Source organism: Capsella rubella, unplaced genomic scaffold (genome assembly GCF_000375325.1).
Source record: "Capsella rubella cultivar Monte Gargano unplaced genomic scaffold, Caprub1_0 scaffold_1, whole genome shotgun sequence".
Taxonomy (NCBI): domain Eukaryota; kingdom Viridiplantae; phylum Streptophyta; class Magnoliopsida; order Brassicales; family Brassicaceae; genus Capsella; species Capsella rubella.
This window is the reverse complement of record NW_006238923.1, coordinates 19542189-19566044: the sequence shown is the minus strand read 5'-3', so window position 1 is coordinate 19566044 and position 23856 is coordinate 19542189. Positions and strand designations below refer to the sequence as shown.

Below are 23856 nucleotides of genomic sequence, written 5' to 3'. Positions count from 1 at the left end.
AATGGGTAATAGATGACAAGCCGGTTGGTAGCTACTCTTCAAGCAAAACTTGGGAGGTTCTAAGGCCTAGAGAACCGGTAAAGGACTATGTTGACCTGATTTGGTTTAAAGGTTCAAACGCTTCAATCTCTGGATTACAAACCTTAATAGACTACAAACAATGGCACGGCTAGCTTCGTGGGGATTACAAGTTTCTCCACTTTACAGCAACGGAGACTCGAGATCACCTCTTTCTACATTATTTTTTCACCATAGCTTCTTTGAGTTGGTCAAAGGACACATTAACCTCTGAACAATGTGTATAGATTAACAGGAAAAGATGGAGAATTTGAACGAAAAAGAAAGTTAAGTAATTAAAGACTCTAATCTAAGGACTGAATCTTTCTTGAAGCCACACTAGCTTTCTTTTAAAGCCAATCAAGGGAGGACGACCGGAAGCCTACGTTATATAATCCATGAAGGAAGCTTGCACATTGTATGCCAATTATCATCCATCAACTTGAACGCAATGCAAAATTGAATATCAAATGCATACTTGTTTTCTAACAACAACAAAATCAACAAATTCTCCAACGATATAAATCTGCCTCCCCTGCAAAATTATGGAAACCATATCAGGCATGAACAAGTGGAGAAAGGAAGAGGTAATTCACTGGTTTGATACCTAAAATCCGTGGAGGGATCCTTCCTCTGACAACAAATTCTCTGACAACACCTTAGATATCAAACCACGGAGTTGCTCTTGTAGGAAGGGCTTACTTCCACAAAGCGTTCAGAGCTTCCTATATATAGCGTTAAGAAACCGTGAAACCACTTAATTTGTATTGACATATGATCCCACTTAATTTGTATTAATTTGTATTGACATATAATGCAGAGCTATCTCTGGTCGATGTGCCATAAAGATCGATATTTCTAAGGCGTTTGGATTACTTTTGACCCAGAACCAGAAGAAAAAAATATTTAGACGTTCGTAGCTAATATATTATAAACCGTAGACCACTTAATTAAATTTAGATTGAAAAGATTTCAACTTAAGAACCAATTAAATTCGCTTAGAAACATTCGATGGTAAGCTTCGTTTGAAGTGCATGTAGCTTGGCCACTGCAGCTTCTATCTTTAACTTCTTCCTTGCAGGAAAGGATGACGTCTTGATCATCAACTTTTCTACCACGGTCCCTTGCCTTATGAAACACGACACCAAGGCAAACTCTTCCTCTGAGCCGCTGAAGTTATACATCCACAGAGTATCTACGTGGAATTTAGCATTGGGGAACGGATCTTTGTTATTGTTCTCCTCCCACAACTTTTTCTGCCAAGACTCATTTTCTTCTGTTGGACCATAGTGTGTGGAGTAGCATCAGTATTAGACCAAGGGAATTGGAGAGGGGCATAAAAGACCCTTATTTGGTGGATTCCTTGTACTCAGCCACTTGAAGGAAAATAGCTGAAGCAGATGCAATCCTTTTCTAGACGTTGCAAAATAAAACAAGAAAGTATTATCAGGATTCAGCAGTAACGAGGTTGAGGTAGACAATTATCTCTCTATATTTGCTTAACAACAAAAGATATTGAGAAGGTGAAAAATGGAGAACAGCATCAAAATATGTGCCTTAAGGACTTAAAAATGGACAAGAGTAACCACCTTCAAATGAGGATCAAAAAGCAATCAGATCACTAGAGTAACTTCAAATTTCCTGTTAAAGTGTAAATGATGTCGGAAAGTTAAGGAAACAAAAAAATAGAGCGATATGGTGAGAAAAAGATGTTGTAGGTAAAATATTTCCACCTTGGCTTGAGTACATCACTGGTTGGAAAGAGAGTCATCCACTGAGGGGTAAATGAGTTTGAATCAGCCTGGCAAAGATCCTTTACAGGAGAATAAGAAATTGTCACTGAAAAGTTAAGTAAAATGAGAACCAACTAAGAGTTTTAAATTGCTACTCACCTGTATGCAAACAATAGCAGCTATTCTAACCTTCGAGCTTTGGGCACAATAAGAATCCCGTGCGGAACAGCCACTGTCACTGAATTCAGAATCTGATGATATAACATCAAAACTACCAGAATCATGGTCACAAGACACTTGCTGCTTAGTGTTCAAATCATCCCTCTTGCCACAAGTGGGGTGGCCTATAAGGAGTATTCTTTCTGTTGTTACTTACTCCAGAAATCAATGTAGAAAGCTTGACATGTAACTGCTTATCGTTGTGAACAATATCAGAAAACACCCTTGTTTAAACTTTTATGGCACCCTTGTTTGTTCCTTCCTCTTCCATTTTCACACTTGCTTCCTCCATTTCCACTGGGTTTACTCCTGTAACCTGCAATCAAACTAACCACATTAGAAAACCATTTTCAGTCCTTCAGCCCTGTCTATTGTTTCACTTTACTTTGCTTCCACTCTCATCTATCTCTACCTCACAACCTTTGCCACGCTCCATAACTCCTTTCAGTCCATCCTGCACAAACACGTCATCATAAACTATTAAATTCTTCAACTTTTCAAGCAAATTGCATTCTGAACTGATAGGCTATATACAATAAGGACAATTGAGTCTACATCAGGAACAAGAGGAGACAGTTTAGGGATCGAGAGGCAGGAATAATTTAGCTCAGCTTAGCAAGATCACATTTTCTAATCACTAAAGATTCGCTACACTCAAGTGGATGTATCACCAGCTCAAATTAACTGAATTAATGTCAGATTTGGGGTGTCGGGATGAGAAAGGAAAAAATGTGTGATGTTTTTTGGGCCCATTGCGCAAAGAAGACTCGGTTCGGAAAAATGCTATCAACCTAGATGAAGTAATGACTAAATGTCTGAGCAATCGAAACGAATAAGAGCCAATCCTCTAGTACCTTGCCCTTCGTATCCGGTTCAACAGCTTCTCTGCTTGGTATGGATTTACGGCACAATGGGACGCCAAAAAAAAAGTACACGTGACTACACCGCAGGCACAACCCCAAGAAAAACGAAAGGAGGAAAATATATATTCATACCGGAAGAAATTGTGGCAGCTTGTCACAAAGAGCTAACCTTGGACCAGGGTCCTTGGTACAGAGACCAAGGAAATTTCAGTGCAAAGCTATAGCAGCATATAATGAACGGAGGAAAGTGCCCCGTAGCACGGCAACATTTCGGATGGCGTAACCCCCACCACCCAAGAGCAGTAGGGGAAGAAAAGAAGAATCAATTAGACGATGAAGATAAAGATAGGAAGACGAAGGCGTTGCCGGAGAAAGACGTCGTGAAGAGAATCGACAAAGGAGGAGAAGAAAGTCAACAAATTTGTATGGGCTGCTTTGGTGTAGAAACTATGTGGGCCTCGTTATGAGGTTATGGCCCAACAGAAGGATTGTGTTATCTAATGTGTTAGCTAAAGCCCACATCGATGAGGTGAATGCTTTTGTCTAAGTGTAACTAAGCCTAAAAAGTTGGAGTTGTTATAGCATCATTATCAATAGGCTTTTGAGTTAGCGATTGAGTTAGCCACACAGAGAGTATCACACATAGCAGCGATTGAGTTAGCCACACAGAGAGTATCATCAAAGGCACCTCTCGCTATCACATGAGTATGAATCTCCTTACCGTATTTAACTTGACGTAAACCAGCACAAGCCTTCAAGGCACTAGCAAATGTATAAGTATCAGATGATTCTGATTTTTCATCCAGTCTCATCATCTTGGAAAAGTATATAAGCCCTTCCTTGTAACGGCCAGCGTTAACCAAACCCGATATGATTGTTGTCCAAGTAATGGCATTTCTAAAAAAATTAATTTTTGAAAAGAGTAGTTTTTTTTTTTAATGTTTGGGCTGTTTATTAGTATTTAGGATTAAAAATTATTTTTTAGTGTTTAAAAATAGTTAAAGTTTTGTGGTATTTTTAGGAAAAAATGTATTTTAATAGTATTTTTGAAAAATAAAACTCATAATGGCATTTTTGGAAAAATATTCATTTTAGTGGTATTTAAGTCATCTATGTCAATGCAATTTCTCATCTCATCAACATTAAATAATAACAAGAGTACTAGAGAGTCATTACTTGTAATACCAAAACTTACTTCACAGGAATTCAACTATACAGCTTTCATGTGATTGAAACTTTACAATTATTTTCTTTTAAGCTATTAAAAGCATGGCTCCTATTCCCTTAATCCTTGAAACAAATGAATAAGGGAAGAGAGCTACTCTTTCGCCTCCACATCACTTAGTGGATAAAACCATAACTTACTTGAACATGGATCCAAAGATACAAGTCCCTTGCCACTCCAGTTGCGGTCAGGTGGTTTATTTCGATCTTATCTGCTTCTGCTCCATAGATACCATATGAGTTTTTTTTATCGGCTGTCCTTGTTAGTAAATGAATTACATAAAATGCAGGTGCTTCGATCATCTGCTTGAAGACATGGCTTCCTCAATCCTTCTAATCACAATGCTAAGAGGACTTCCCACTTGGAGCGCTTCAACAGCGGCTCTATGTGCCGCCTTGTGCCACTTGAGCAGATTGTAAGACTGTAGAACAGACCACCTGGCTTGATTTGACATCTGTAAAATTAAACGCACATATTCACAATAGTTAACACTTTGTACACTTGTGCAAGAAGGGTTGAAGCGCGCGACTAGTCACAGCAGATATATGATTTTCACTAGACCTGACCTGAGCCATGGACAACGGTGGTTCCAGAAGGAGTGAGATGCTCCTAAACAGATTTTCATCATTCTCCCCACCCTCAGCCTCACCATAAACTAGTGCTTCAGCTGCAATACCAGCAAAAAGTACCATGCTATACCTAAGAGAAATGGAACCACCATTAGGTTTGTGAATGAGGTACAATTCACAGAAGAAAGAACACCACCATGACTAACAATCACCTATCAAATGAGCTACCGCTAAGTCGTCCCTCAGCAATCTCACCCTCCATCTTTTGATCCCAGAATTGGGTTCCAGCCTACACATGATAATCCATTTATGTACTCAGCCACATTTGTAGCTAAAAGGAGCATAGAATCACGGCACTACAAGATAGAATAGCATAATACATGGCCTTGAACCCCCATTTGCATTGCAACAATCGGATCCAATATCACACCACGGATTGGACAGCCCATGAGGTAAGCTGCACGAAAAAGAAGCTACAGTTGTTACCCACCAAACGACCAATAGATTTCATAAAAATACTACCCATGTAATGATCACCAACTTCATACCAATAAGAAGATGACCCGCTTCATGAACTATGATTCTACGCTTATGTGGAGGCCAGTAGCATGATATCTGGGCTAAACAGGTACCACCAAGAAAAACGGAATCCATATAAGCTAGACCCAAAATGACAGCAAGGTTTGGCCGCACATCAATCTCCTGAGAAAGAAGATAGGAGACTCCACCCAGAAAAGCAGCCAAAGCAATGCTTGAACCACCAGAAAGTCCCCACTTTTTTGGTGAAAGTTTAGTAACTAATATATATATATATATATATATATATATATAAAGAGAGAGACATTTAAATAAGTTTTCATTGCCACACTGGGTAATCAAAAAAGAGTGTCCAGAGAAATTTCAGCTACAGACCTTCCAAGCCAGTTGCAGACTTGAGAACAGTAGGTGTAACCTCTCTTGTTCCCTCCAAAACTGCATCACAGCGAAGCAATACATCATTAATCATGTGAGAATGGGGTTTCCAAAACATTTCAATTAACCAGTCCAAACGCTTACACACAGATTCTGTTTAAAGAGAGAGTGACACGTTGCTAAATATTACTTACGTCCATCTAAACAGAAGTTGATACAATACGCTCGAGCAGAGAAGGCCTAGGAGACCAATTTTATTGCAAAAACCACAAGATGCAATTCAAAAAGACACAAAATTGAAATCTGACTCTCAAGTGCTAAAATATTGAAGGCCCAGAAAATAGAAAAGAGAGAGTACCAATAGAGCTGAATTTGCCGAAGTTGGCCAAAAGACCTCTCTCCTTGAGAAACCTAAATGCACTTCGAACAAGTCTCATATCATCTGCATTCAAACACGCATCTAAAACCTGCCAATCCCTCTCCAATTCAAGGGCTCCCAAACCGCTTAACTTAGCGGTCGTCATCGGGGCGGCAATCGCATCACGCTGTTGATCGTATTCGATAGATTTGAGGAATCTAAGTGCCCCGGCAAGATCCTTTCTCTTCACAGCATCTTCGTATTCCCGCCATTCCCTGAGCGCGCTCGGCCTCAGCACCTCATGCCTTCGGAAGCTACGAAAGGCTAGAGACTGTTTGCGAGGAACAAGAAAGCTACTTTGGCGAGGAAAGAGTGGAGGGAATGGCGATAGAGATCTGAGACATGGTGGAGACGACGGAGGTATAGCCATTCAATTTAGAGGCAGTGAGTAGTAGGGGAAGAAAAGAAGATTCAATTAGACGATGAAGATAAAGAAAGAAAGACGATAAAAAAAAAAAAAAAAATAAAAAAAAAAAAAAAATAAATAAAAAAAAAAAAGGAAGACGAAGGCGTTGCCGGAGAAAGACGTCGTGAAGAGAATCGACAAAGGAGGAGAAGAAAGTCAACAAATTTGTATGGGCTGCTTTGGTGTAGAAACTATGTGGGCCTCGTTATGAGGTTATGGCCCAACAGAAGGATTGTGTTATCTAATGTGTTAGCTAAAGCCGAAGATGCTGCTTTATCTAATGTGTTAGCTAAAGCCGAGTTGACAAACAAAAGTATACGCGTAGGTGAAACCCGAAGATATCTATCTAATTAGTTCCTTCCTTCTTCTTGCTCTGACCGTCAAGCTGCTGCTTTAGCCATGGCTATGGCGGCGTCTATTATCCAATCTTCTCCGCTGTCGCTCAATAGTAACAACGGTACGCTTTCGTTCTCACTCTACTCGCTCGCCGTTATCCTCTGGGTTACGTTTTTTACTCCTAGGGATTTCGCCTATGAGTTATGTAGATTTCAAAATTCGGTGTTGATTGAAACCTTTGTACATGATGATTCCACCAACCTTTTTGACCAAGAGGCTAAACCTAGCTTTTTTTGTTTGATTTAGAAAAGCCGCGGATTGAGGTCAGGGTTCCTAGTTCAGGATCGCTTGGCGGAATCAAAAGCCAAAATAGGGTCTCTCCATTGAGTGCCGTTGGATTGAGCTCAGGCCTCGGAGGTAGAAGGCAATCTCTTTTGATATGCCACTCGGCCATTGTAAGTCACCTTCACCTCAGTTTGTTTCTGGATTTTGGGCTATTTTACTCCATTGAATTGTTCTTTCATTGATTTACATAATCTGTGTTCTCCTGACTGAACTGTATTATTGCAAATTGGTTCAAGACTGAAATAAACATCAGACGTCGTGAGGAATGTTACCATGAATTTGAATTTTATCATCTTGTTCTTCTTTGTCAACTCCCTTGCAGAACGCCAAATGCAGTGAAGGACAAACACAGACCGTTACTCGGGAGTCACCCACAATAACACAGGCTCCTGTCCACTGTAAGCTCTCACTTTCTCTAGTTTTCCTCCATTTTTGCTTTCTTTTAATGAATGGCATGCTAGACTTTAGGGATATGAGGATGTTACCAAATGTGTATCCAAAATTGTGTTTTGAAATTTTTTCCCACCACTTACAAAAAGGGTTTAGCTACAAGTCGGAACAGGTGTTAGCTAATTGCATACTCCTAGAGAACTTCTTAGGTCATCTTTATCTTATCTGAACTAAGTTTGGATGGAGGTAGTCTAAGAGCACTCATTTTGTGTTGGGTTTCAGCTAAGGAGAAATCACCAAGCTTGGATGATGGAGGAGACGGGTTCCCACCACGAGATGACGGAGATGGGGGTGGTGGAGGAGGGGGTGGAGGCAACTGGTCGGGTGGGTTCTTCTTCTTTGGTTTTCTGGCCTTCTTGGGTCTATTGAAGGATAAAGAGGGCGAGGAAGATTATCGAGGGAGCCGTAGGCGATGATAATGTGGGTCCATTGAGTTAGTTTTTTGTTGAGTATCACATTTGGTTGATCTTATTACAGCTACAGGTCTCATTTTGTATCTGTTTTGTTGAGTTGGGGGAGGATGGCTACATATGATATGCGATGTATGAAAGAGACGGTTGATTTAAACAAAACTTCTTACTATATGGTAACTCTTGAAATCCGGGGAAAATAAGACACTGGAAAATAAATAAATTCGAATGAGAAATATATTATATTATATCTTGTGTTCCAAAACAAAAAGAAATTATATCTTAGTATTACATTTCATGTTTGTCGACACCGGTGTTTGATCTTTTGAGTGAACTTCGAAACGAATTTTGGAGAAATCTAGACATCCAGTAAACTATTTATTTAATGACTCAAAGTTTGATAAGTAATCCGTGTTTTCTTTTAATTCACTTTGTCCTCCACTACTATTTTTGTCTATATCACTATTGTAAGCAAAATCCTAAAACACTTCACTTCCAAAAAAAAAAAAAAAAAAAAATCATTAAAATTAACCATATCTCATTCTAAAACGAAAACCCTAGTATATATCACTTGCGAATATTTTGCCAAAACCAATCCGGTTTTTTTGGGTCAGATTTCGAATTTTTCTGTATGAGTTTTTTTGCCGAAACCTTACCTACCAATCATCATTTTAAGAAAATAATTAGATTGTATCTAAAGTCTGATAAGTATCAAAGGCTTGTCTTTAAGATTGTGAAATTTATGCCAAGCAACCCAAAGCGATCCCTTGTCAGCAAACAATAACCAAATGAATCTTAGGCAGAGAGTTTTGTTCCATTCTGAGAATCTCCTAAGACCCAAACCTCCTTCTTTTTTGGGAAAACAGACATTTGCCCATGCCACTTTGGCTCCTTTATACACCTCTACGTTACCAGACCAGAGGAAACGAGCGCAGAGGGCTTCAATCTTTTTTAGGCAACCTTTAGGGAGCATGAAAGTAGAGATCCAGAAGCTAACTGTACCCCCAATAACCGTGGCGAAGAGCTGCATCCTACCCGCATAAGATAAGGATTTCACAGCCCAAGCGCGGAATTTATTAGCCAGTTTGTCAAGGAGAGGGGCATACTCGGATATTCTCAGCTTTCGAGACATAAGAGGGAGACCCAAGTATCGGATTGGAAGCGACCCAACTGGGAATCCAAAACTAGTGAGGGTATTGGATTCCTGTTGGCTCAAACCAGCGTGAAACAGTTGAGTCTTATCTTTATTGACATGAAGGCCTGACCAAGAAGCAAAGTCATCAACCGCCTCATTTATCCCATGTAGAGAGGATGAACCCCCATCAAAGAAAACCATTACATCATCAGCGAACATGAGATGGGATATTGAGAGCTCAGCCGTGTTAGGATGGTAATGGATATAGCCCGCAGCAAAACGCGAATGAAGAAGCTGAGAAAACACCTCCATTGCCAAGACAAAGAGATAGGGAGACATCGGGTCACCTTGCCTAAGGCCCTTAGTGCTCTTGAAATAACCACTGACGCTTCCATTGACAGAGACTGAGAACGTTGGGGTAGAGATGCACACATAAATCCAGTTAACAAAAACCTCAGGGATAGACATTGCTCGCAAAGCCGAAATAATGAAATCCCATCTGACCGAATCAAACGCTTTACGGATATCAACCTTCAGCATACCTCTTGGCTCAATATTATGCCTGTTATAGCCATGGACAATCTCGGTTGCTAAAAGAACATTCTCAGCAAGGAGCCTTCCGGGCAGGAAAGCAGATTGAGAAGGGGAGATGACCTTTGAAAGCAGCTTCTGGAGTCTCGATGCCAACAACTTTGCAATGACTTTGTAAAGGGTATTAAGGCAGGAGATGGGCCGGAAATCAGAAGTTTTTGAAGCATTGGGGATTTTCGGGATGAGTATTAGGGTGGTTGCATTCCATTGCTGAAGCATCACCCCAGACCTGAAAAACTCTTTGATTGCAGCTGTTACTTCAGGACCTACAACACTCCAACATCCTGTGAAGAACTCAGCTGAAAAACCATCAGGGCCGCTGGTTTTGTTCTTTGGGAGATCAAAGAAAGCCTCTTTTATGTCGGAGTCAGAGAATTGACCTTCCAACTCTTTCTTCTGGTCAGGGGAGCATCTGAAAGGCAGTAGCAGCTCCATATCGTTCTGCAGGAGCAGAGAGGGACTAACATCACTCCCTAAGAGATTTGAGAAGAAATCACAGCAATGCTTCTGAATATCCAGGTGAGTATCAAAAATATGACCCTCTTCATCTTGCAGGAAATGAATGGTGTTGAAGACTAGTCTAGACTTCACCATTCTATGGAAGTAAGCAGAGTTGCTGTCCCCGACGCCTAACCAAGTTACTCTAGAACGTTGGTGAAGGAAACTCTCTTCCGCAGCAGTTAGGATCTGCCATTTACGCTCGGCTTCCAGCACAAGGGTAGCATTAGAGGGGGAAGGATCATCAAGGGTAACTCTCTGTCTCTTTAAAACCAACTCATGAGCCTCTTTAACCCTTTTTTCTAAGTTGGAGAAATTGTCTTTACTGAAGGATCTGATCACTGACTTAAGGCCTTTCAATTTCCTCGAGACTTTGAACATATAAGATCCTGTAACATTGATTGAAAACCAACTGTTGCCAACCACATCCAAGAAATTAGGATTTTGAAGCAGGAAGTTAAAAAACTTGAAAGATCTCTTAACTCGCTGTTCTTGCATATCAAGGATCACCTCACACGATGCATGGTCGGAGAAATCTGGTTCACCGAACAGAGCATATGAAGTGGTGAAAATCCGGGACCAGTTCTCATTAACAAGAACCCTATCAAGCTTCTTAGCCACAGGATGAGTCTTGCTCTTATTCCACCAAGTGAAAGAATTACCTTTATAGACTAAGTCCTCCAACTCAGCATCTAAAAGGCAGTCTCTGAAGTCACTCATTCTTTTATCCACGTTTAGCGAAGATGGGCTTGAGTGCTCTGAGGGATCAACAATCTGATTGAAGTCACCTAAGTGGATCCAGGGGGTTGCTGACACAAGCTGAGAGGAACCGAGGTCCACGATTTCCTTCCAAAGGTCAAGCCTTTTATTTACCTCATTTGAAGCGTAGACCACTGAAACCACAATCCACACTTTTGAGTCTGGTAGGAGCACCTTCCAAGTAACCATTTGCAAAGATTTAGACACCACCACCACAGTAACACTTGGATGCCAGACAATCCATATCTCCTCAAAAAACCAGCCCGGGAGAATACCATCCAAAAACTTAACGTTCTTCGGTTGTTTAACATGCGTCTCTATAAGACCTCCAAAAAGTGATTTCTTTATTTTAATCCATTTTTTAAATCCGCTACGATGACTTGGATTATTAAATCCGCGGACGTTCCAACAAAAAAGTTATGTACACATACTTAAAGGTCGGGGTTGAGGCGCCTGCCTCGAGATTCTTTCTGCCTCCTTTTTGATTGCACTCTAACAAATTTGCCTCCCTCATCATCAGAAGATTGGATGTCAGAAGAATCAGCTTCTTCCTCTGAATCAGAAGAGCCTGAAGATCTGTCAAAAGACGATGGGACACTACGGCTACTGGACTCGCCCAATAAGATCTGCTTAGGATTCACGGCCAAGGACGAGTGCGAGGCAGTTGCCAGAGCAGAGAAAGATTTGGAGTTCTTTGTGAGTACTGGAACAGGGGAAGGAGCTGGGGAGATATGCTGGAGAGCAATGGCTTTCCCTTTCCTAGGAGAAGAGGCAGAAGCGGAAGCCACAGGCGCGGAGAGAGGAGTTACAGAGACAGGCGAGACAGAGGCTATAGGTGCAGCATCTGAGGGAGCCGGGACGGCGGGCTTAAGCTTCTTCTGATTCCTGCGCTTCTTTATGCCATCCTTTTTCCCCCGAGGGCAATTTTCCACAGAATGGCTCGTGGAGGAGCAATCAACACAAGTAATGGGGGCTTGCTTACAGTACTTGCGACTGTGACCAATTTCCTTACAAACTTCACATATTGGAGGCATCCAGGGGCTGGAGACTCTAACACGTTTAACATCACCTGACTGGAATCTGACATTAACGCCTTCAGGGAGGGGTTTACGCGGGTCAATGATGGTGAGGACTTTCGCAACTTCAATGTTAGTTTTATTTGCTGTTGAAGGGTGAAGGAACTTAGGGTCACCAACCAATCCAGCAATTCTTTGTAGCCCCTCTTCATGGAAGCAGTTCAAGGGGACATCACGGAGCTCCAGCCAAATAGGAGCGGAGGTGAGTTCGGGTTTTTCCGGGACGATACATGGTTCCCATTTGGCGACAAACATGGTTTGCCCTTCGATTTGCCATAATCTCTGGTTTAGAACCCGGTTTCTGGTAAAAGCGTTTGGAATTCTGAAGAGAAAAGCATTTCCCTCCATCTTTGACACAGCCACATCTCTGTATTGTTTACTCCAAATTCCATTGACGATGTTATGAATCGTTCCTTGAGGGGGAGGGTCGGAGTAGAATTGCCCGAGAATGAAACAGTCCCAAGATTTTCTGTTTCTTTCTATTATTGAATTTGGCATGTCCACACAAGCTTCCCCCGATTCGAGAGTGGAGTGTATACCTTTCTTCTCCAACAGTTTCGCCGATCCTTTGGCGCGATAAACCCAGGAATCAGTGGCTGGTGAAGACGAGCTTTCTGGTTGAACTGTTCTGGCGACCGTAGTTGCTTTGGCAGTAATTTCTGAGCTGAGCACTGGGCGAGCAGGCTGAGACTCTATGGTTTCTGTTTCAGGAGGTGAGACGACCTTTACAGAGGTTGGTTTCTGCAGATCTGGAATCGCTGAGGATTCAGACAAATCTGAGGATGGAACAATGGCCAAGTCTGTCGTAATGACAGTCAATTGGGCATTTGGGCTACTCGACGAGACCAAAACCGGCGACGTTGAGACGGGGGAAACTGGAATTTCAACGACACGCGCTGACGACTGGGGTGGAACCAGGTGCGGAGGGGAGACGGAAGGAGGAGAAGAGGGGGCGGGGGATGGGGGTTTCGGCGGAGGCTGCTTCTGAGGGGGAGATTTTTTGGGGGGTTTTTTCTTCGCCATGAGGAGGCGAGGGCCTGAAGACGACGGCGGATTAGGGTTCCGACGTCGTGAGAGACGTCGACGAACGACGTGAAAAGAGGACACTTTTTCGCCCTTTCCAGAGAGAGAAAAAGTCTTTTTTTTGGAGTGTTGTTTTTCCTAACCAAAATCTTAAAGACAACTGTTTTTGGGGCATCTCGGCGTCGGGTTCTGCTTCTTGGCTGTGGAAATCTTTGCTGAACCTTAGACCTCTAGCAGGGAAGTTTCTTAAAGCTCTTGTGGGCAATGGCGGTAATATTTTTTTCTGGCAAGACTCATGGACTCCTTTTGGTCCTCTCATTCAATTCATTGGTGAGGATGGCCCAAGGTCTCTCTGTGTCCCCTTCTCAGCTAAGGTTGCAGATGTTTGTAATGCCTCGGGCTGGCTGCTCCCGTCGCCTCGATCGGAGAATGCTCTACTCCTCCATGCCTTCCTGACAACAGTCCCCCTGCCAAATCCAGGTTTGCGGCATGATTCTTTCTCTTGGGTTGTTGATGGATTTGATTGTCAGGGCTTCTCCTCTTCACATACATGGGAGTCTCTTAGACCTAGAAAGGATGAGCAAGATTGGGCTGATGTTGTCTGGTTTAAGGGTGCTGTTCCTAAGCATGCTTTTAACATGTGGCTGAGCCACCTCAACAGATTGCCTACCCGGGATCGCTTAGCAGGCTGGGGAATTACGCAAGTGTCTGATTGCTGCATCTGCTCAAATGAAGCAGAATCTAGAGACCACCTCCTTCTAAACTGTGATTTTGCAGCTGTTATATGGAGAGTAGTCTTCTCAAGGCTTAGCCCCTCGCTGCTTACTTGTCGCTCTTGGGCAGAAATGCTCTCTTGGACTCGTCGCTGCTCAAGGAAAGCTCCATCCATTCTAAGGAAGCTGGCAGCTCACACTACTATATTCCACATATGGAAGCAGAGAAATAACGCCTACCACAACTCGCAGTCGATTCCTCCTTTGACAATCTTCAAAAGCATCGATCGCGAAATCAGAAACACCATCACCTCAAGAAGTCATCTAAAACGGTTTGAGAGACTCATGAGTCTTTGGATCCGTTGATTAGGTTTTAAACCAAAGCGTATTGTAATCTTGTTTTTATTTCTTTTTGCCAAGATTACACTTTCTTGTGGATATTAGCTTATGTAATATCTACTCTTTTCATTAATATGAATATTAACAGTTTAGCAAAAAAAAAGTATCAAAGGCTGAGCATTATGGACCTCGTTTAGTTACTTAATGGGATGTAGCCATGTAGGGTATGTGGTTCTATCCTTCTATTTATCTCTGTAATGTTATCGAATTAGATCAAAAACAATGTTGTTATCGTCTTCGTCCTCTATTCTCTCAGCTCTTCCTAATTTCTTCTGTAAATCTACCTTGAATCTTCTAAATATCATCTCATTTTTATACGATTCATTGGTAAGTGATTTTAAGCTCATCAGAGTCTTGATCAAATAAGCTAGAATTGTTTTTAGAGTCTTAATAAAATAAGCAAGAATGTGTAACAGACTCCCCCTAAGCTAAAATGAGCCCAATAAAATATATCAATACCTGTGGCCCATTAGCGGGTTTATGAGTAAAATAGCCTATCCACCCAAGCTGCAGCAAAGAAATGCGCGACGATGATGCTCGGTGTGCTCCAGCTTCCCTCCCGCCTCCGTCACTCTCTCTTTTTTTCTTCTTCTTCCCAGATTGCTTCTTCTCGCCCTCAAGGTCCAACATCTCTCTCTCTCTCTCTCTCTGTCTCTTCAGTTTCTGCAACTATTATCTCTACATTTACTTTCATAAAGTGGAGAATTGTAAATTCAGGTGTTGCCAAAGTGGTTCTTAAAAAGGGCAAGACACAGCTCTTCAAAGACGGAAGTCCGATGGTGTACAGTGGAGCCGTAGACAGGATCATTGGGAAACCGCCTCCTCAGACCGGAGATGTTGTCATTGTCGCTGATGGCACAGAGAATCCCATTGGTTGGGGTTTGTATAACTCTGTTTCTATGTTCTGCGTTCGCCTTATGCAGCTTCAACACGAATCCACCAGGTCTCATTTCTATCCTAATGCAATCAAGTTTCTACACTTCTCGTTTGAGAATCTTTGATCCATCTTCTTGGCTTCTGGTAGAGATCCTTCTTGTGCGTTGAACATTGAGAAGCTTCTCCAAACTAGAATCGCCGAAGCAGTTCAGTTGCGTAAGAGCTTGGGACTTCCCTCGGCTAAAACTAACGCTTATCGTCTTGTGAACAGTGAAGGAGATAGGTATTTTTTTACCGACTGAACTCATTTTAATGCTCATATTCTCGATCTCTGGTCCTATTTTGTTGCTCTGCTACAGATTGTCTGGATTGATTGTGGATGTGTTTGGAGATGTAGCTGTGGTAGCATCCTCCGCAGCTTGGCTTGAAAAGTACAGGAATGAAGTGGAGAGTTGCTTAAGATCAATCGATGGAATTAATCATATAAACTGGAGACCGTCTCTTGATGTTCTTAAAGAAGATGGTTTTGATATCTCAAGTTTGAAACAAACACAATCATCTACTCTCCCGCAGAGATCAATGGTACGGTGGTTGGTGCCTTAATCAGGTCTTTCTCTCCTCTTCAGATGTCTTCATGAATATGTAAGCATTACAGGGGTGTGAGCTGAGTGATGTTCTTTCTTATGCCAGGTCGTGGAAAACGGAATCTCTTACTCAGTTTCGCTAGATGGACAGAAGACAGGGTTCTACACAGATCAACGCGAAAACCGTCACTTCATATCAACTATCTCTGCTGGGAAAAGAGTTCTTGATCTTTGCTGCTATAGTGGTGGATTTGCACTAAATGCAGCGAGAGGAGATGCTACTAACGTCGTCGGTACATTTTTATACCTTCCCTCCTACTGACCCACCTTAACCATTGTCTTCGTAATCTTCTGATCAAAACACTTTCAGGCATTGATTCATCTTTACCTGCTTTGGGGCTCGCTAGAGAGAATGTACTCCTCAACAGTATAAATCCGGAGAAGGTTGTTTTCTTCAAACAAGATTTAACAGAATTCATGAAGGGTGCTCTGTCAAGGGAAGAGACGTGGGACATCGTGATCCTAGACCCTCCTAAGCTAGCTCCGCGGAAAAAGGTGACTTGCCTTCTTTTCTTAAAATATAGTGGATGTCGGATGCTTGTCGTTACATAAATGAGATTGCATCAATGTGGATGGATGCTAGGTTTTGCACAACGCGGCAGGAATGTACAAAAATATCAACTCGTTGGCAATGCGATTGACAAGAAGTGGCGGTCTTATGATGACATGCTCATGTTCAGGTGCGATGACGCAGAGTGGGAAGTTCTTGGGGATTCTTCAGAGCGCTGCAGCAATGGCAGGAAGGAAGATCACTGTTGTGAGGGAGGCAGGAGCTGCGTCTGACCACCCACTCGATCCATCTTACCCTCAAGGCCAATATCTCTCTAATGTTCTGCTTCGGGTGCTTTGATTGCCGAAAGTTGTTGCTACATCAAGTTCATAACTTTTGTCCCTAGTTTGTAACTAATACTATGTATGGTTAGAAAAATTTAGGAGGCAGATTTGGAGACAAAAGTAATATATTTATAACTGTTTGGAACAACAACAACAACAAAGTATTGTGTGGAGATTAAGCTCTCACCAAATTAATCATTTTGCAAGCAAGTTTACAATGTATGTATACATGGATGGATAAGATTTACAAACGCAGATTCCCTCTCCCTCTCCAAGCTTGTTACCGACCTCCAGGATTTCTATTCCAAGACAAGTAGGATGGATCTCCAAGTCGCCTAAAACAAAGAACACATTTATTACTCAGCATGACAACATTGTGGATGTATGCAGGAGAATACTTTATTATTATTATTGGCATATATAACAGTCTTATAACCAGAATTTAGCAGAAATTCAACTCTTGAATGGAAGGATACCATCACGACAACAACTGCATTTGAAGGATGTGCGTACCTGGGTTTCACAAGGTACATGATGGTAAATGCGAGGGCCAAAAAGAAACAAACCCCACCAACTGTCAGATAAGCAATACCGAGGAAATCGTTCTTCCCACCCAGCCAACTCGTAGTAGACAAAACAAGCTTCTTCTTCCCATTGAAACTGTAAGTGTTATAGTTGTTCTTCAGCGTAACATGTATGGTGTCACCCATCTCGAGGTCAGACTCTATCTTTCCATAAAGTTTTCTAAATGTTGGCAATGCTGCGGTTCTCATCCACACTATGAGATCTTCTTGTTCACTGAGCTGCACACATGACAAAAGGAAGAAAGATGTCAGCAGACAATTTAAGCAGCATCCATGTAATATCAATGGCAAAATGAACTAATCTCCAGTATTGAAGGGCTTACAGGTATTTTTGGATCTAGAGTAGCACCACCAGTGAGATTGCCCTTCTGGAAATTCTTGGGGAAGACCTTGTTCCCAAACTTGTGCTCTTTATCACTCTTCCATGCAATACCTTTTTTGTTTACAGCTAGGCTTACATTGTTTCTTGATAATGCGTAGGTGTCATTAAATAGACTCCAAGCAATTAGACCACAGGGCACAATCGGCTGCCCACCCACGTCATCCTCCGGCTTGCATGCACTTATTTGATTCTCGTATTTTGGACTTCTCAACTGTGAATCACTTCGGCTTTTTACATACCTGTTTCATAGACACCATCGGATGAGCAAGAGCTACAAAAACTTGACTAATCTAAGTTACATATACACATCAGTCCATATCCCAGCCTACTCCATGCTATCCGTGTTGATATCCACAAAGAAGCCACACCTTCCATTCTAGGTCTAACACTTAGTCCCGTACCAATACGAAAACTACAACATGCTGAGGCATACTTGCTAACTGGTGTTATATACCTTCGGTGATTCTGGTAGAAGTTCTCAAGCTGGTAATAAACATAGACAGGCTGCTTCATACGCTTTGGCACCTAAGAATGCCAGAGGAGAAAAGAGAGTAAACAACAAATGCAACAGTCGATCAAATCCCAACGAGCAAAAAAAAAGGTTGATGCATAAGGAACTCACTTTAAGATCTCGAGTACAGACTTTATCTCCACCTCCTTGAATGTATGCAATTTTGTTAGTCCTAGCAGGAGCCGGTATGCACTCAGTATCATACCGATCAACAATCTCCACAACCTACAGATTGGAGATGTAAGAATTTGAGATATGCAAGAGAATCTGAGGAGTGGCAATTGTATAAGTCGCACTTACATCCTGGGAAGCGAAAAGGGAAATAACTCCAAGGGGAATAAAGATAACACTGACTATCAAAAATGTCGAAATGACCTGCGGAAAGATGTAAGAAAAAGGAGCATTAGTTGCACTACCTACAGAAACCAGATATCTCTGAAACATCAGTAGAGATTACGAAGAAATCTAACCCAACCAGGGGTGAGAATGGGCTTGCAAGCTGGAAGCTCCTGCTGTGTGAACTTGGAATCTGCAAAAGTTATTTGCACAGATTTTAGCCATGGCTTTGAAGATGGCTGCCTAATCATCTCTAATCATGAAAAGTTTTGCTAAAACAAATTGCGCGGTTGAAGAATGTCGGATACCAAATTAAAATTAAATCAGCGATCACAGTAAAATATCAAATTTAAAGCGGTATAGAGACGCAACTATACGATTAAACAAGCGAGGAGTCCAGGGAAGATTTGATCCAATTCGAATAAGACACAAGAGTCAACGATAAGCCAGATAAAAAATAATCAGAAGAATGTTGACAAGGGATGAAGATAAATTTACACTTGGGTCGCTTCGAATTCTTCCTGGCGGCGGAAGAATCTACCGATCCGGCTGCCCCCGCGCTAGACGACGCCGTATTCGAACTCATGGCGGAGAAGAACGACGATTACTAAGCCAAGCCTTGTGGGAATTATTCCGGAATCTAGGGAGAGAGAGATTGGAGGAAAAAGGGCGAATCTGACAGCGAGAAATCAGGAGGAGAAGTTTAGAATCAGGAGGAAGGAGAAGGGGAAGAGGAAGACGAAGACGAAGATTCGTCGTCGTCCTCAACGGAAGCAGGTAAAAGATCCTCCGGTCATAGTGACGTCAAATGAAATGCCCATTTTATGGGCTTTGCAATGGGCTTAATCTATTTTGTTACGTTATCAAATTTCTGGGTTCGATTTTCGGATTCTAGTAATGTTTTTTTTCAAATTTGGACCGTTATATTACTGAAAAAATAATATTAGCACATCTTTAAATTCATCTCTTTATTTTGACTTTCTCAAAACTATAAATAAAATTTAATATCAATATCCAGAAACTTCTTTTAAATTCAATTAATTTTGATATTTTCTTTTTGGTAGAAAATTAATTTTGATATTTTTATACCCGTCTTAAATATGTGGACCTAATTTAATATAAGAGAATTCTCTATAGATACCATAAGAATAGGTACTTTTCCAAAAATACTATTCTAAATTTTATTTTTCAAAAATATCATTAAAATAAAGTATTTTCAAAAATACCATAAAACAAAAACTTAAATTTTTATCATTCAAAACTAATTTCTAAATCTTAAACATTAAATCCTACCCCTAAAAATTATACCCTAAATGTAAATAGTCAACCCAAACATAAACAAAACTACATCTTCAAAATGTAACTTTTTATGTTTATGGTATTTATTAAAACATAAAACTTTTGTGGTATTTTTAGAAGAAAAAATAAATTGTGGTATTTTTGGGAAAAAAAACAAAACTTAAAAGATGGTATCCAATGAAAAGATTTTCATTAATACCATGATTTTATGTTTTGTGGCTTTGTGCCATAAATAACATAACCCCAGTTTCATTAACCCAAATGATCAGATAAAAGGTTGTCGGATTCTCGTCATACTGCCGGTCTCTTGTCGCTGGTACACCATTATTTCAATTTGTGAACTCGCTGTTTCGTTTTGTCTCATCACCTTGCTTGGATTCGAGACATTACATATTCGAGCTTCATCTCATCTCGCCTTAGTCACTATCTTCTCAATTCACCAGGAGATATGATATACCTTGCCTCACTTCGTCTAATGTTGACATAGTTTGGTCGTCTTTTAGGGTGTTTTCAATTTATGGTTTTGAAAGCTTTTCAATGTTTTCCTTTTTCATCAAACTAAGTGGATCTTTTGCTATAACTTGGATCGATTGATTGAATTATTGCAGTGATGGAAGAAGGTTTATGGTCGATGTACGGAGAATTGGAGTTAGCATCTTATGGTTTAAGTAAGGAATCAATGGTATTTTATCTCTATGTTGGTTATTCTATCACTCTTTTTTCGCTAAAGTGCAAATATCATATAAAATGAAGAGATGGTTTTACAACCTAATGCATTGAGTTCTTGGTAAAAAAAGGAAAACAAGAACCACAATAAGCACCCTAGGATACAACAAAGGTAAGTCACGCCAGCCAACGGCTCATAAGCTTTCTGAAATGCTTTTTAAGTCTTCTTGTCGTGATGGAGTTCTTGATTTCCCGGTCAATTCCTTTGAAAATCACAGATAGGAGAATGTGAGTTTGGTTAAGCAGGACGTTGTTTCTCTGTTTCCAAATGGCGTGGATCACCAAGTGGACGACCAGCTTTCTCAAAGTAGGCGGGGATCTCCTATTCTCTACACGAGTCCAGCTTAAGAGATCAGACCATGTAGGAAGGGAAATGGATGGTAGTTGCAACCTGTCTTTGACTTTTTTCCAAATGAACAAAGCAAAATCACAGTGAAGCAGCAGATGGTCTCTTGTTTCCTGGTGAAGGGAGCAGAGGTCGCATATTGTGTTGATATTCATTCCCCAGGTTGATAGCCTGGCTTTAGTGGGGAGGCGGTTCAAGTTTGATGTCCACATGTTGAAGGAGAGTCTCGGCGTGGCTCCTTTGAACCAGACTGAGCCATACCAGTCCACCGGAGAGGCTCTAGGTCTGACGGCCTCCCAAGTACTAGCCGAAGAGAAGCCAATACAGATTTTGTCATCAACCACCTAATGATACGAATCATTCTCCACGGATTGTACCACGGATTCAAAGTATTCGATCACTCTTGTTCTCGGTCCTATACTTGGTGTGCATTATATCTCATGTAAGTATCTTTTACTACAATGTTGATCATAGCAAACTTTGAATCCCATAGTTTTGATTTTAACTTTTGAGTCATATGGTGCATAGTAATGATAATAACGAAACGTTTGTATATAGGGTTCATAAAAGAAAAATTTCTACTATATTGTATTGTCTTGCACTTCGTTGTTGGTGTGTGGAAGATGATTATTTTTCTATCTATAATGTTATAGAGAAGAAAGAAACTCCCTTGGGCAAGGTGTATCAGATCTAAAGTACGTATCCAACACTAAACCAGTCGAGTGCAAAAAGAGTATATTCTTAAGTTTTCAACTGAAATTGCAGTAGATTCTGATGTTTTCTACTGAAATTTCAGTATATTATTTGATGTGGTTTTCCTTCTTAATGTAACGATTAAGTCTTTCTAAACTAGTTTACTATAGTAGATTTTCTTCTTTGTATAACTTGTGATGCTAGTTTTGTTGGATACATTGGGGATGCTAGAGTTTGGCTATATGCTATATTTTCTAATTGTAGCTTTTTGGTTACTCTACTTGACTTGGTCGTTTTAATGTTACATAGTAATTTTAGTATAAGTGTCTTTGTGATGAGTCCTAAAACTCGATGTTCTTGAAGTATTTAAATTGTTTCACATAATGCCATGTTACTTTTATTGATTCTACTTAAAATGTTTTGGTTTGAACTCCAATGAGCCACTTATACCATGTTATTACTCTTATCACTTGTTGGATTGTTTATGTGTCGAGTTTTAAAACTCAAGAATAATTCTTGAAAATACATGAAGACTTTCATCACCAAATTGTAGTCTTTTTCTAATGAAGAAGATTGAATGTCCTCGTTGGTGATTGAACATTTCTCCAAACAACGTGATGTAACTGTAGATGACACACAAGATGAAAGTTGGCTTTTGACATATTTAAGGGGTGTGTTAACATAGAAATATGTTTCATTTTATTTTATCTATTGTTTAGACATTTAGTTTGCTTGTGAAACATGTTTAAACTCTTTTGGTACTTGTATGATGTTAACAACTGTTAAGGTAATTATGATTGAGATTGCTATATGTTCTCTTAAATTCCTTAAAATTTCAGGAAGGCTTTCGTGTAATTTAGAGTACTTGGAGGAATCCCCTAACTAAGTTGATATCATTAAGTAAACAATCGAGTATGAAATTTTCAAAGACAATCTTCGCTAAAACCTTATAGACGTTACATTCTCATCTACGTTACATTCTCATCTACTTCACTAAGTGATCCTCGTCTTTTCGAGTCAATTGCAAAATCTCAGCCTCCTTTATCATTTTGTTTTCAATCTCACAAAAGGAGTAGGACCTAACAATATTCATGGAATTTCAAACAATCACAGCTTAAGATACACAAATGTAACCCAAATCAAATATCTAGGACTGGTACACACTAATCAAACTTGAAATCACCTTGAAAATCCAAAGCAATATATCTTTACAATTGATCATAATCGATTAACTTTATCAAAGTTGGTTCATTCTTCATCAAAGCAACGCTTAAGCAGAATCTGAAATTGTAAGAATAATTATGAAATCAACGACGTTGAGCTACGCAGAGATCGGCAACGTTGGAACACAATTAGCTGAACATAGTCGATTGAGCAAAATCGATTCACTTCTCAAGGAGAAATATGAAACTGACGACGTCGAAGAAGAAGAAGAAGATGAAGACAAATGACGCCGTACCTAGATCGCATAAGCTTCATCAGACGATAGATGACGATAGAGGAGATCGAAGAGAAGTCGATGACGAGATTGCAAAACCTATATTCATTTTAAGTTTATAACATATGGAAAAAATAGTATTTCTATTGAATAATTAGTGCTATTAGTGAAAAAAAGAAAAGTATATTTTATGGTATTTAAAGGTATTTCTCTAAGTATATATATATTTTAATTAACTTTCCATTAAACAAACACTGATTACAGAGTAGAAGTAGCTGCGAAACGAGAAAAAGGACAAGAGCTTACCTACTCACCTAACCACAAACAAGATTAAGGCTGAAAAACCTGAAACCAAGTAGACAACAACGAAACAGTAGGAGGAGTATAGATATGGGCTCTTGAGAGAGGGTCTAATTTGGTCCTTATGGAATTTTTAATATCCACAATGAGCGGTGCAGGGGGACGAGAAGTCTGAGAGCATCATCAATGGGCAATCCTTAAAAATGAATCTTATAATATATTTAGTAATTTAATTGAGTAAAGTGATGTTAAGAAGTTGAATTAAGTTTATATGTTTTTATGCAAGATCATTGGTGGGTTCTTAACTAGTGGATCTTAGGATTAAAATTTTAATTTTTTTAATTATTATCGAAACAATTAACCACACCAAAAAAAAAACTGACGTAGCAATTATCGGATTTAATCAACCTTAGTTTATCAAAAAATCATACCTTACAATACATACACACACTCAAATTGTTGCTTAATTACCCTAATTAAAGCCTTAACAACGAATATTCCCTTTCCCCCAAATCACGAAACCCTAATTTCCCAACTAGCAAGAACCCTTATTTGTTAAAACTTAAAATCAGTTCAATTCAAACAATCAGAAGCAAATACATACCTTGTAATGCCGAATGGTACTCCCAACACTCCGATTTCGAACAACCGAAGCCGATTCCGAATCGATTTGGTGTACATAACCCGATTTGGATTTGCTTTGCTCGTCGATTAGGTCAACTTCATCATCTACCGGAAACGATGGCCGGA

General features: G+C 40.3%; 5 protein-coding genes and 2 long non-coding RNA genes across 12 annotated transcripts; 4 read left to right on the top strand and 3 right to left on the bottom strand.

Annotated features, from left to right (window-relative positions):
- Nucleotides 1-955: 955 nt before the first annotated feature.
- Nucleotides 956-3374, bottom strand: LOC17899626. Of its 3 annotated transcripts, none has more exons than XR_002835362.1 (7): nt 3005-3374; nt 2864-2894; nt 2422-2463; nt 1950-2325; nt 1791-1870; nt 1647-1698; nt 956-1470 (listed from the first exon to the last, which is right to left on the bottom strand). It is a non-coding gene; the product is annotated as an uncharacterized LOC17899626 (long non-coding RNA). The 3 variants fall into 3 exon arrangements; XR_002835364.1 differs by having other exon boundaries at nt 2430-2463; XR_002835363.1 differs by having other exon boundaries at nt 3042-3374.
- Nucleotides 3375-3987: 613 nt separating this feature from the next.
- LOC17899799 lies at nt 3988-6477 on the bottom strand. Of its 2 annotated transcripts, none has more exons than XM_006304950.2 (7): nt 5937-6477; nt 5579-5638; nt 5215-5463; nt 5047-5123; nt 4879-4955; nt 4664-4796; nt 3988-4551 (listed from the first exon to the last, which is right to left on the bottom strand). In XM_006304950.2, exons 1-7 carry the CDS (start codon nt 6364-6366, stop codon nt 4396-4398), a joined length of 1182 nt encoding a protein of 393 aa, XP_006305012.1. In that variant the 5' UTR covers nt 6367-6477; the 3' UTR covers nt 3988-4395. The 2 variants fall into 2 exon arrangements, with proteins under 2 accessions (XP_006305012.1, XP_023644989.1); XM_023789221.1 differs by having other exon boundaries at nt 4664-4790.
- A 220-nt stretch (nt 6478-6697) lies between these two features.
- On the top strand, nt 6698-8191 carry LOC17899519. The gene is made up of 4 exons (XM_006303312.2): nt 6698-6859; nt 7045-7193; nt 7406-7481; nt 7756-8191. The coding sequence occupies exons 1-4, from the start codon at nt 6802-6804 to the stop codon at nt 7947-7949; spliced, it is 477 nt and encodes a 158-aa protein (XP_006303374.1). The 5' UTR covers nt 6698-6801; the 3' UTR covers nt 7950-8191.
- A 5098-nt stretch (nt 8192-13289) lies between these two features.
- LOC111832464 lies at nt 13290-14104 on the top strand. The gene is made up of 2 exons (XM_023788805.1): nt 13290-13295; nt 13556-14104. The coding sequence occupies exons 1-2, from the start codon at nt 13290-13292 to the stop codon at nt 14102-14104; spliced, it is 555 nt and encodes a 184-aa protein (XP_023644573.1).
- Nucleotides 14105-14646: 542 nt separating this feature from the next.
- LOC17898829 (ribosomal RNA large subunit methyltransferase I) lies at nt 14647-16701 on the top strand. 2 transcript variants are annotated; one of them, XM_023789292.1, is made up of 7 exons: nt 14647-14758; nt 14855-15080; nt 15162-15296; nt 15373-15595; nt 15704-15890; nt 15968-16152; nt 16241-16701. In XM_023789292.1, the coding sequence occupies exons 1-7, from the start codon at nt 14668-14670 to the stop codon at nt 16505-16507; spliced, it is 1314 nt and encodes a 437-aa protein (XP_023645060.1). In that variant the 5' UTR covers nt 14647-14667; the 3' UTR covers nt 16508-16701. The 2 variants fall into 2 exon arrangements, with proteins under 2 accessions (XP_023645060.1, XP_023645059.1); XM_023789291.1 differs by having other exon boundaries at nt 14647-15080.
- On the bottom strand, nt 16603-19100 carry LOC17899356 (ALA-interacting subunit 3). The gene is made up of 8 exons (XM_023789293.1): nt 18803-19100; nt 18439-18497; nt 18269-18343; nt 18080-18193; nt 17912-17982; nt 17399-17696; nt 17005-17294; nt 16603-16826 (listed from the first exon to the last, which is right to left on the bottom strand). Exons 1-8 carry the CDS (start codon nt 18888-18890, stop codon nt 16772-16774), a joined length of 1050 nt encoding a protein of 349 aa, XP_023645061.1. The 5' UTR covers nt 18891-19100; the 3' UTR covers nt 16603-16771.
- An 839-nt stretch (nt 19101-19939) lies between these two features.
- On the top strand, nt 19940-21228 carry LOC111828635. Of its 2 annotated transcripts, XR_002832446.1 has the most exons (3): nt 19940-20271; nt 20357-20441; nt 20548-21228. It is a non-coding gene; the product is annotated as an uncharacterized LOC111828635 (long non-coding RNA). The 2 variants fall into 2 exon arrangements; XR_002832445.1 differs by having other exon boundaries at nt 19940-20441.
- The last annotated feature ends 2628 nt before the right edge of the window (nt 21229-23856 follow it).